This window comes from Charadrius vociferus, unplaced genomic scaffold, assembly GCF_000708025.1.
Source record: "Charadrius vociferus isolate BGI_N301 unplaced genomic scaffold, ASM70802v2 scaffold49, whole genome shotgun sequence".
Lineage (NCBI taxonomy): Eukaryota > Metazoa > Chordata > Aves > Charadriiformes > Charadriidae > Charadrius > Charadrius vociferus.
The window spans coordinates 3,523,441-3,536,016 of record NW_009661375.1 but is presented as its reverse complement, the minus strand read 5'-3'; the positions used below and the strand labels follow the sequence as shown (position 1 = coordinate 3,536,016).

At 56.4% G+C, this 12,576-nt stretch overlaps 1 protein-coding gene across 1 annotated transcript in view; it reads left to right on the top strand.

The window, feature by feature from the left end:
• The window catches only part of PYGL (phosphorylase, glycogen, liver), a 32,474-nt gene that overhangs the window by 2,043 nt on the left and 17,855 nt on the right, over positions 1–12,576 (top strand). Inside the window, 6 exon segments of the mRNA XM_009893939.1 lie at positions 5,312–5,615; positions 6,409–6,571; positions 7,053–7,102; positions 7,650–7,741; positions 9,069–9,201; positions 10,240–10,414. Of these exon segments, the coding sequence (XP_009892241.1) occupies positions 5,312–5,615; positions 6,409–6,571; positions 7,053–7,102; positions 7,650–7,741; positions 9,069–9,201; positions 10,240–10,414 (917 nt within the window).

The following is a 12,576-nucleotide window of genomic DNA, read 5'->3' as shown; positions in this document are numbered from 1 at the left end:
AATCCGCTGTGCAAAGAAATGCTTCCTTTTATCTGGTTTACCGTGATTTCCAGCTCAATGCCTATTCCCAGCTGAGGCTGGGGATACAGCGTTCGGGAGTTTGTCTGATTGTACCGTGATTTCCAGCTCAATGCCTATTGAGGCTGGGGATACAGCGTTTGGGAGTTTGTCTGATTTGAATGTGTGGAGGATGGTGGATTCTACACTTTGATGTTACCATACCCCTTGACAAGGCTAGGAAAGAAATTGCAGGAGGTGACCATTAGTGGTAGCAGGGAATGGCAACCGATGACTGGTGACCCGAGAGGTTCCCTCTACTCTGACATTTTGCTGTGAATCACATGAGTTAAATTCTTACTGTAAGGCTCAGATGTGTTTTGACAGGTACAAAGGGATACCAAGAACACAACATCCCGAACAACCTTTGAGTAAGGTGGGTGCTTGGTGGTACTTAGGGTAATAGAGCTTAGTACAGCCCTGCAAAATGCCTTTCAGTGTTACCAACCAACCAGCTTTTACGCCACTGATTATTGTGCACAAAAAAGGTATGAGATTTATTAAAGAACGATGGGAAGTGTGCATGGTAACTTGTGAATTTTTTTAGGTGCATTACTGTGAAGAGGTGCAGGACTCCCTTTAAAGAAAAGCGTATCGAATTTGTCATGGTGACATGGGAACGTTTTGGAAGATGACAATGTGTTTATTGCCGATACTGTCCGAGGCAAGGCTTTCCTGAAGGGTCTGCCTGGGTTGCGCAGCACCAGACATTTCTGCTCCACGCACCGTCCGCACGCTCGCTGCAGCGAAGCAGGGTCCGTGCGTGCCGAAACGTCTGTGCTCTGGTCCGAGCTCCGGTTTCGGGCGATGGAGCGACACCGTCCTGCAGACCCCATTTCTGATCTCTAGTTTGCGTTGATCTTACATTTAGACACGCAGTCAGAAGAACAGACCCTCCCTTTTCCAGTGCCTTTGGAAAGATCGCAGCTTCGTAGAATGAGTCCTTTCTCCTCCACCCTTAATCTACAACCCAGCTTTCCGGGGAGATCCTACTTTGAGCTAAGATCTTCGGCCCACCAGCTGAGCTTGCATTCTTCTTTACAGTCCCTGAATTCAGCTGGTGAGCCGAGTGCCTCTGGCATTTCCTCTTCGTCTGTGCTTCTGGGCATCTTCAAAGTATTTGTTTGTTTTGTTCCGTTGTGTTTGTTTTTCCCATGACATGCGGATGGCAGGGGGAACTCCTTCTGTTTGTCAGTGGCCTGCTCCTGCCGCGGAGGGACTTTCGGTGGCGTAGGTCTCGTGGTGTGTTCATCTCTACGTACCAGCATGGGCAGTTCCAGGCGTGGGGTGACGGAGCAGCACAGTAACTCCTTACGTGGGTGCTGTTCCCACCCGGGCCGGCGTGGCTGAACCATTTTGCCCAGCCAGCCCACAGAGCTGATCCCTCATCTCTAGTTTGTGTTGATCTTGTGTCTAGGGACAGTCAGAAGAACAGGGAGAAACCTGTGGGGACATCTTGATGGTTTGCTTTCCCTATACAGCCAGAAAACGCAGCCTCTGCTGTGAGATTTGTTCTGTGAAATTAATTTGCTTGATTAAATCTAGACCCCGCTTAAGAAAGAAGCAAGTCTAGATGCAAGCAAGGTCTGCTACGGCCGGCTCAGCGACCCCTCGCAGTCTGGCTTCCTGAGACCCTGAAGGTGTGGGCTCTCGTCCGCTCAGCTTCAAGCGCTGGGCTCGCCTTTTGCAAAACCAGACGCGATCCTATCGAAGTCTCGTTTTCTGCAGAGCAGAGGAAACCACTCCCGTGATACCTCGCTCGTCCGGCAGCACCCACAAGCGCTTTGCTTGCCTCCTGGCGCCCGGTCCTCGGGGGCTGTGGTGGGACGTAGGCAGTACAGGCAGAATTGAGTGACGGTGTCGGGCAGCCAGCGAAGGAGCCGCAGGCACAGTGCATCTCTCAGAGCTGTTTTCTAACCAGTCTTTGCACATCTCCCGTTGCTAAAGATCCTGGGCCCTGATTCTTCCGCCACTCTGGATTTACACCACTCCATGGGCTCCAATGGAGTAATTCACGGCTTCCTCTGGTGTAAGCCCAGGAAGAATGGGGGCCCCCGATTGTTTGATTTCCATCCCATAACCCGGAATGAGGAATGCTGCAGCATGACCCTTGCCAGAATAACCGGGGGCCCCGCAACTTTCTTTTCTTTGTGCTTTTTATGTTTTTTTTCTCATCGTACTGCTGTGCGCTAATGGCTTGAACTCTGTTCTGTTACGGATGTTTTCTTACTTTGTGTCCAGTGTACCGAGATCCACCGCGGTGACCGTGAGCAATACTTGTGTGTGCAGTACGGACCTCCGCAGCCGCGGTCTGGGGTGGTGGGGCAACGCAAAACGGGGTCCGGAATGTGCCCGTGTGTCCGTGCTGTTTCGCACTCAGGTGAACTTGTATCGTAGTGATGCACAGAGCCCTTCAAAATCACTTTTTGAGTAGGGGCACGGGGCGCGATTCATTAAAACAGCCTCGGGAGGTGCTGCTTGGCACTCGCCGTGGAGCGCGACTGCGGCCAGATGCTTTCCCACCACCACGCACCTCAGCAGGGTGTAAAACCTGCTTCCTCACCAGAGGAGAGGTGAAAACCAGTCACGGACCTAGACAGGGGTTTCCTTAAAATACAGCACCCTTTCACGAATGCCCCCCTGTGTAGTGCCAACCCTCTCCTGGCAAGGACAAGTTCCTGGACCAGGACAAGCTCCTGGATTAGTCCCCGGCTGCGGTCCAGCTCCCAGGAGGTGTTTGCAGGCAGCGGTCGGGCACAGCCCAGTTGCAGGAGGATGAAGGGCACCCCGATGCGTCCTGCCCACGCAACCGCGGTCGAAGCTAAAGGACCCCTGGTGTCCTTTGGGTGCTAGCCGGGGTCTGAGACCAGGCGTCTGTCCCCAGGGACCCCCTCCTCTGCTCTGCTTCTGCCCAGACTGCACAGCCCGGGAGAGCTCGGTGGTCCCTATTCACTGGACGCACCAGTGGCTGCTCTTCTGCCTGTGGCAGGGGGTTTGGAACTCGATGATCTTCAAGGTCCCTTCCAACCTAAAGCATTCTATGATTCTATAATTCTTTCCTCAGTCCCTGTCCTCCAAGGAGTGGAGTGGTTTTTTAAGTGATTCAACTGAGTGTCAATCTAGAGAATACTTACCAAGCAGCCAAGATATTCTGCCCAGACTAAAATTTCCTGTCCCTTTTCTGGAGGAAATTCCAATGATTTGGCATCCCGAGCAGGTAGCGCTCAGACTTGATGCTCTTGAAGGCTGTGATGGGATCTGGCCATGAAAGAGTGGATAATCCGCAAGTCCCAAAGGGTGAGACACACCAAAACGGCCAACAGTCAAACTCACGGGTCATATTTGCAACCCCTCTCCGTGCTCTCTGGCTTTTAATGAATCAGGCCTCCCGTGGCTGGCTGGATGCTTAGTTAAAGGTTAAATGCTCAGGAGTGTTTTTCAGGCGGTTGTTGTTTCTTAGCTGTGATGTGTGAAATGTAGTATCTCTTTATAGGATGCAATTTTGAGACACAAGGAACGCCTTACTCTCAATTAGGCAAGTATATTTATTACAATTAACTGGCACCTACTCTATGTTGTTCATCCTTTTTTTTTTTTTTTTTTAAATCTTTAACTTTTCTTTGGTGAGTGAGGAGCGCTTCTTGCGCATACCATGCTTGCAGGGCGCCTTTGGATGTCACGGCAGGAGGGAAATTTGGGGGAGGAATGGTGATTGCCATGATGTAAAGTTTTTTTAAGTTTTCCCCCATGTGGTTTAAAAGAGAAACCTGAAGTCAGTGCTCTGGAAGCGGCCCTGTAGTTAAGAACTGATCCTCCCGCTCAAAGCAATACGGATCCCAGTTCATGAAGGGAGCTTGAACGTGGGCCAAATGCCGAGGAGGTGATTAGCCCCTCTGCAGCTAATTGGAGCGAACGCTGGTGGTAGCTGCTTGCCTGCGCCATGCAGACCACCTGCGAGGTCGTTCATCCCCCGTGGGAGAAGGAGCCCCCTGCTCAGCCCAGCGAGATTCCCTCCTCAGCATCCCGAGCCCATCCTCGCTCCGTCTCTCCCCACCGTTATGCCAAACGCTGAAAGGTCCGTGCGCTCGCTGGAGAAGCAGGCAAGCAGAGATTGTTTCTCCTTCCTTTCTCAACCCAACTTGACATGCTGTTTTCTTTCCTGCATGCCTTTCCTTGGGAATGACCACAGTTGACATTAAAAAAATGGTGGCAGGTACGGAATCACCTCCATCAAGTTGCAAAACCGGGGCACCCGCGTGCATGTGAGCTGTCTTGTGAAACGATCCAATAAATCAATGAATAAATCTCACCGGAGTGTTTTATTTTTCAAGCCGTATTTACTCCTGCAGGCGCGGGAGTGTTTTGTGGATGTGTCAGTTCACGTTTCAGTGACCGCTGGAGAAAACCACCTGGGGAACCGGGCTGGTGGCTTGTGAAACCCCGTGCCTGTGTCTTGTCGAGGACGTGACACTGTATCTGTCAGATTTGCAGTAACCGAGTCCCGTGCATTTAAACCAGCGGCCGTACCGAGTCGTGGAGCTTTTGGGGCGTTTTCCAGCCTTCCCATGAGCTAGCTCTTGTCTTACGTGTGGCCGGTTGCTCCGCAGGGAGGTTTCTCGGTGTGATGTAGTGTCTCTGTCGGTGTAGACCTCTGTATGTGCTTTTGGTTCCCAGGACTGCCAGCCCTCAAATACACACACGCACAGCTTCTCTGCTAATCCTCAGTCCCCTTCCCGCGCTGGGCCTGACCCCGCGACCTGTTGCTTGCATGAGTCACCCTTAGCGGTCAGAGTGAGTTGTGTTAGCTACAGCCCGGAGACCTGCCCGGGATCCCACGTCTCCTTCAGCTAGGGCCAAATTTCAGGAGATCGCCAGGATCCTGCGGGCTCACGAGCTGAGACAGACAGACAGCGGGAGGGGGACGGAGACAGACCGGCGAGCAGCAAGAGCAAAACTCCTCTGGGTCCCGGCCGTAAAACCCCAGCCACGCTGGCAGGCTGCAGCTGCACGAGCTCAAAGCATCCCTCCATGACGGAAGGTGCCCTCCGTTGGCCAGCAGCCCCCTCCGCTCTGCGGCTCCCTGCCTGCTCCTCCCCACCGCCTCCGGTGGGCCGCAGCCCGAGCCCCCGCCGTGCCGTCGCCTTCCGTGTCGGCCCTGCATGCCGCATGCGCTGTTGCGTGTCCGCTCCGCGTGGCTCGGTCACCGACGGCCGGGCTGCCGCCGGACTAACCTGATGTTGTTTGTGTGTTCCAGTTGCTTGGTTTTCTTTCGATCCTGCCTCTGCCCACGCTGACATCATCTTTTCTAATGACAACCTGACTGTCACCTGCAACAGCTATGATGACAGGGTTGTGCTGGGGAAAACGGGCTTTTCCAAAGGGCTCCATTACTGGGAGCTGTCAATCGATCGTTACGATAACCACCCTGACCCGGCCTTTGGCGTGGCACGCATTGATGTCCTGAAGGATGCCATGCTGGGCAAGGACGACAAGGCCTGGGCCATGTACGTGGACAATAACCGGAGCTGGTTCATGCACAACAATTCACACACCAACAGGTACGTGGTCTGCAACGGGGTCTTCTTCCCAGAGACCACAGCCCAAGGAAGAGCCCGTGGCTTTTCCAGTGGCACCTACAGACGCCCACGGGAAGGGTGACATCGCTCCTAATCCCCTCTGTTCGAGGATGCGCCCTCACCCGAAAGGAGGGACAGTCCCTGCCTCCCTGATTCTACCTCGCTCCAGTCTTCCTTCCCTGCCCGCTGCGACCCTTTCCGTGCTGACTCTTCCCCCGAGCATGCACGGCACCGCTCCTGCGTAGCAGCACCCTCTTCCCATTAACACCCGAGGCCTTGCAACTCGTGCAACGAGAAAATAGCCTTCACCTTTGTCCCCATGCCACAGCTATTCCTCGCTTTCCCCGTGGGACAGTGGGGCTGGCGGCTTTGAAGCTTTGCGGTAGCTTGAGGAGAGCCTGGTGTCACCTTCCTGCAGCCTCGAGGACCTTTCCCTGATGGGTCAGCAGGTTTTGAAGTGGGGCCTGCGGCTTTGCTGCCCAGGTCCACTTGCTTTCCCCTGTGGTTGTGTTGCTGTGGCTGCTCTGGTAGATAGCTTTGCCCTCAGGGACATCTCAGAAAGTGGAGAGCACTTCCGCAGGAGGCTTGAGTTGAGGAGGAGGTGCCCAGGGACTTGTGAGCGTGGCTGGGATGGGTGCAGGTCATGGCCTGGCTCCTGGGTGAGCTGTGAAGTTCTCCATCATCAGCCTTTGAGGTCTGTGGACTGAACCCTGAGCTGGGAGCGCAAGGGACGTTAAGCCACAGAGATGTTCTGATCTTCTTCTCACCCCCGCAGAACCGAGGGTGGGATAACGAAAGGCGCCACAGTGGGAGTGCTGCTGGATTTGACCAGGAGAACCTTGACATTCTCCATCAACGAGGACCAGCAAGGGCCTGTCGCCTTTGAGAACCTGGAAGGCCTCTTCTTCCCCGCGGTCAGCCTCAACAGGAACGTGCAGGTACATGCTTTGACCGTGCTCCGGAATACCACGGCAGCACACCCTGCGGTTGAGCTTGCTGGAAGGCTCCCGCTAATGCTGCTGTCACTGCAGTGTGCGCTGATGCTCAGCAGCACGGGGACTTGGTGGGGCAGGGAGGGCCCTTGTGCAACAGGGGTGGCTTGGAAAGAGTTAAACGTACACCCGAAACCACCTGTGAGTGTCTAAAACCGGGACAGGCCTTCCTGCAGCCACAGCTGCTGCCTCCAGCTCCCCGCTCCAGGTTTCTCCATCAGGGCTCATGAAGCACCAGGGTTCTCCAGCCCTCCCTGGTTGACGGGGTTTGACAGCTCCGCTTCATGATACTACCCCACAAGAGCCTCACCAGCTCTTACAGCTCTCCCAGGACCCAGATAGGAGCATTACCAAGTAGAAGGACACCTTTTAAAGCCTATTTTCCTCTGGGGAACTTCAAATCCCTTTTCTCTCCCTCTCTCCCAAGCTCTCAGCTCTCCTGAACATCACCAAGTGGTGGGTCCCTGCGCCTATCCGGTATTTCCATCTTTCATTTTTCTTCTCACTGATCTCATCCCTGCTGTCCTCTCCCCCACCGAGTCCCCCGTGTTCACCGAACCTGGCTTTGGCACATCCACTCTGCCACTGCTTGCACCTCCAGCACTGCACAAGTGCCCGGGCACATCCTAGGACACGTTGCACATAACGGATGACTTCAGGGTGTGGAGCATTTTGACACGGTCTTCTGCAGTGGATGTCAAAGGCATCACCTCTGTGCAAGGACGGAGGCACCAAGTGGCTTCTGTAAATTAGAGATCCATGAATTACAGAATCACAGAGTGGTCAGGGTTGGAAGGGACCTCTGGAGATCATCTAGTCCCACCCCCTGCCAGAGCAGGGGCACCTCCAGCAGTGGCACAGGACGGCGTCCAGGCGGGTTTGGAATGGCTCCAGAGGGGGAGACTCCCCCACCTCTCTGGGGAGCCTGTGCCACTGCTCTGCCACCCTCACAGGAGAGGAGGTCCTCCTCATGTTAAGAGGGAACTTCCTGTGTTCAAGTTTGTGCCCGTTACTCCCAAATTAGGAGGTGCTTTGCTCTGTTGTCCATCGGCGTACAGGGTGTACTGTGCGCCGGTACCGAGGCAGTGACGGTTTTCCAGCAGCACTGGAGCAGAGGTTGGTCGGGACCATCCCAAACCCTGGGAGCATCCCTGCTAGAGTTTCCCGGTGTTTAATTAGGAAACATTGAAGAAGCCCATCTCGTCTGCACTGTTTTTAGGGGTTGCTGTATTAATTTGGTGTGGTGAAAACATCCTGTTCGGTGATGGGTTTAATTCCTACCACAGTCCTCTACGCAGCCCCGAAAGATGAGTGCGTTTCTGGAGCCCCTCTGCTTTCTGACAGTTCACTGGGCAAGGCAGAGCTTAAATCCCCTAACAACAGAGAAGTCCCATGGGATGCTGATAAAAGGCTGCTAATAAACCCAAGCCGTTCATTATCCTTCTTCAAAGGTGTACGAGTAATTAAAAATGATTCAAATTAGGAGGGGAATAATTGTATTTCAGACAAAGTTTTCTGTAAGTCTGTATCTGACGGGGAAAATGCCGCTGGTCCAATAAAAGAAGGAATTGTGCTTCCCTCCCAAATTAAAGTATTTGTAGAAGGAACTGAATTCCCCGTGCGCAGCTCCTCAGCACGTGTGTGGGTCCCTGCAGGACCCGGCCCCTTGCCCGGTCAGTCGATACAAGCGGATTCCGCCCGTATCCCTTCCTGTCGGGGTTTTCCTACACACAGTGAGCATCAGGTCTCTTTGTCCCTGTGGTGGAGTCTCTGCCGCATCGCTCCCATCCCCAGGCGATGCCGGGCCCAGTGCCTAGCTCCCGTTTTCATGGAATCACAGAATGGTTTGGGTTGGAAGGGAGCATTAAAGGTTGCACTTGAGCATCCCCCCAGCGCCGTAGCATGGTCCTGCCCCAGCACCCTGCTGCTGCTCAGCTTCCCTGCCGTGAAGGTCCTTCCTCCCACCGGTGCTCAGCCACGTCCCCTCCACTGTACAGCCCGTGCTCAGCTCAGGGGCTTCTCAGAGGTCTCCTTCTGTATTGAGTGGCATCATTGTCCTTCAGCCCTCTCTGTACCCTTTTCTCCATCCCATCTGCAGAAAGACACAACTGCTGCTGAGTCGCACCTCTCCGCAGCCGGCTGGGAATATTTGTGGCTGGATACCACCGGTACCAGCAGTCCCACTTCACGCTGGAGTCGCGTAGGGGTTCCTGCGGTGCAAACAAGTCGTGAAGCAGCGAGATGAAGCCACCACCGTGGTCTTGGGGACAGCCTTTCCCAGCCCTCCCAGGCCCCGCAGCAGCCCGGAGGATGCATGTGGCAGGGCAGGAAGAGCGATGGGCTCCCCGTGGTGTTTTGGGCTGCTGCTGTGCCGGCTGCTGTGCCGTAGGCTGTCCCACCAGGCGCGGAGGGATGCGGCTGAGCCCTTTATCTCTTATTGCAGGTGACGCTGCACACCGGCCTGCCGGTCCCCGAATTCTACGCTTCACGCTCAGCCATGCCGTGAGGATGCTGCTGGAGCCGGCTGCGTCTTCTCGGGAAGAGAGGAGCCAGCCCGTTCCCTCCCACGGGACAAGGCCGGCTGCCGAGCCGCCGGGTCCCTGCTCGGCCACCAGCCGGAGACGGGGAGGCAAAACGGGAAGGAAGAACCTGGCTTTTGGCCGTCTCTGATCTCCACCCTCCCGCGCTGTCCTGTGTGTGTGCGCTTCGCTGTTTAGCTCTTTTTGGCTGATGAAGTACCTTGGTAGCCTGAGATGTTCCTCTGTGTCCGCTTTTAGGTTTGGTTTTATCGATTTGAGTTGGGGTTTGGGGGTGGGAGGAGGGGGGGGGCAGTTTCATCTCATTTGGCAGAGCGCTTTCCCCTCCCGTGGGACTGACCGGAGGGGAGAGAGGAGGGACCCTCCACCACGGGAAAGCTTTCGCCCGCACCAGCCCCGTTACTTTGCAGGTTATTTCTTTTCCCCGTGGCCTTTCTTGCAGAGTGCCCTCGGTCACGTGTAGAGGTGGGTCCTGGATTACCAGTCAGTCTCCACGTCCTTACCAAAATGCCCGGCCCTGTCCCTTGTCCCCATGAGACATTTCCATGGGGCGCAGCGGTGGGGCCAGGGGGCACCCACGCAGTGCTCTCCCCCTCCTCCCCGCAGCCCGGCGCCGGCACGTGCGCCACAGCCATACGCCAGAGAGCCCTCGCCCGGCTCCTCGGAGATTAGCATTTATTTTTTTATAGTTGCCGTATAAAGCCTAGCCTTAAATACTACCTGATAGTGTCCTTCCGTTCACAGGAGAATTCATTCTGCAGCAAGGGTCTGACGGGGAGCCCGGGGTTGGGGATGGGGATAGGGATGGAGATGGGGATAGGGATGGAGATGGGGATGGGGATGGAGATGGGGATGGGGATGGGGATGGGGATGGGGATAGGGATAGGGATGGGGAGGAAGAAGAGCTGGCCACAGCCCTGCCACGCACTCAGGAATACGTGCCCGCTGCCCTGCTGCCGGCAGCGGTCTCCCTCAGCCTCCGCTCCCTCCCCCGACTTTCTGGTAATTCAGAGGCAGGAGGGGAGCGGGAGGTTGTGGGTGCCGTGCCCGGTGTCAGCCCCCACTTCCCCCCCCCAGTTCCCGTGCCGAGGGCGCCTGCATGCGCATGTCCCCACGCTTCGCTTTTGGGTCCCTCGCCGTCCCCTGGCACGGCTGGCGGGGCTCGGGGAGACGGCGGTGTCGCTGCCGGGTGGGCGCCAGCCTGGCCGGAGAGCTGCAGCTCATCCAACCGGGGTCAGGGGGAGCTACGGGAGTACCGGTCCAGCAGAAAGACGCGTGTAAATAGACCGTTCCCTTCCAGCGTGCCCTCCTCTAGGACGGTCCATTCGTTCCCTTGTTGCTCTAGTATTAAGTTTTACCTAATTTATTGGATGGGTGCTATCTTGTTGACTTACACCGAGGAGTTTCTCTCAGCTGCAGGAGAGCCGTGTTGCGGGACAACGCCGAGCAGCTCTTTGGTGAATTCCTGAGGAGCCCCCGTGGCCGGCTCACCCGGGGCTCCTCTCTCAGCCGTTATCCCCCGTTCTTTAGGATGTTCATGGTGCTTATTAGACTCCCAGTGATTGTAAGACGTCGTCCCCCTGTACCGCGATGATAGCTGCATACAGCCGCTGTACTGAAGAGAAGTGTCATGTTTGCTGTTCTAATAAAGGACTTTTATGAGAGAAGGGCAGAGCTTCCCAGAGCATCTCTGCACCGCCACAGCCCCTGGCTTTGATTCCCGTCGCATCCCCCCCCTCACTGCGCATCCCGCACTGCGTGTCCCTCTCTGTCCCTGTCAGGAGACAGCAGCAGAGAACGGACAGAACTCGGCTCGTGGCAGGGAGGGGAGCACAGGAGCCAGCTGAAACCCGGCGCTGCGGCAGCACCGTGAGATGACCGAGGGGTGGGGGGAGCTCATGCCACCATGTCCCCGTCACGGCAGCACCCTCTCCCCGCGGTGGTGCCGCAGCCGGCGAGGCAGCAGCACCCGTGGGGCGGTGGGGACGGGAACTTCTATTTTCCACCCTGCAACCAAGAGACACCCCAGGAGGGAGACGGGTCATTGCAAACCCCCTGTGATGCCTGCGGGGCTCTCGGGGAACTACGCCAGGCATGGCCATGAACCCCAAATCCAGCAGCACCAGATCCCACCCAGCTTTTTCCTGACCCTTTCCCTTCCCGAGCAAACTCCCGCCGCCCTTCTTCGTGTGCACGAGGAGCAGCGACGATTCCCGGCCCCCAGTGTGGGTGCTGAGCTGGGATGGTGGGAGAGGGGACAGATCCCAGCTTCTGTGCCCCACAGCGACACGGGGGTCCCCGCTCCGCCTGCAGCCATCAGCAGGGGAGTTTGGGGGGCCGAGGGACGGTCCTGGGTGCTGAGGAGCTGGGATGTATACGGAAGGAGGGATGGAATCCGGTGGGAGGGAATTACCTCCGGTGGATATAGAGCAGCATCTTCCCAGGGGGCAAAAGCCACCGCATCCAGCCCAGCGCAGCCATCCCGACACCACCCCCTGCCCCAAGACCCGTCCAGGACAAGAGACGATGGCAAGGACCAGGCGGGGAAGAGAGAGAAAATGATAGAAATCAGGAGATGGCGAGAAGTGAAAGAGCCCAGCACGGCTGTAATGCAGCACTGGCAACATTCAAAACCCCGCTGGGGGGGTCATTCTTCCAGAAATAGGGGCAGATGCTAAGGGATGAGCGGTGTTGGGATCATTTCCGAAGGAAAAGCAGGGACGGTTCTCCCAGGGGCCCGAGAAGGACTCGCTGTTGGGATATTAGCGCCCGCTCTTCGTTTCCTCAGCGTGCCTCGAGGAGAGGTTTTCGACGTGAGACCTCTGAGCTCATCGTGGGCTCGAGTCCAGCGTGAAAGAAAAAACGCTAATGCATTGCATTAAGCGCATTTATGTCTCGGAACGATGCTCGTCCCTTCCAGAGTGGGAACGTGCCCAGGACACGGGGGATACGGGAAATCGCATCCTCCCAGCAGCATATAAACGCCGGCCTTAAGGCATGCGTGGGGGGAGGGAGGGAGCAAGCCATGGCCGGAGGACACCCCCAGCCCGGGGACGGCCCCGGCGCTGCGTCCCTGCTCCGACTTCCAAGAGATCGGCATCGGAGGTCTCTTCAGGCTGCCCAAACCACACACACACCCCCCACCCCAGGGCTCTGCCCCACACTCGGCAGCTCTCGGAGCACTTTGCATGGCACCGTTTGCACGGCTGCGATTTCCGCCTGCGATGGAGGGCAGGTCCCGGGCACAAAATACCCGTTCCAGGCACCGAGCCCACCCGCTCTGCCTGCCGCCTCCGCGGAAACCGTGCCCGGGCTTCCACCCGGACACGAATCCTTCCATTTGCCCCGGTGAAAAATCAGGAAGATGGGTCACATCCCTTTTTTTTTTTTTTTTCTCCTTTCCCCTTTGCCAGC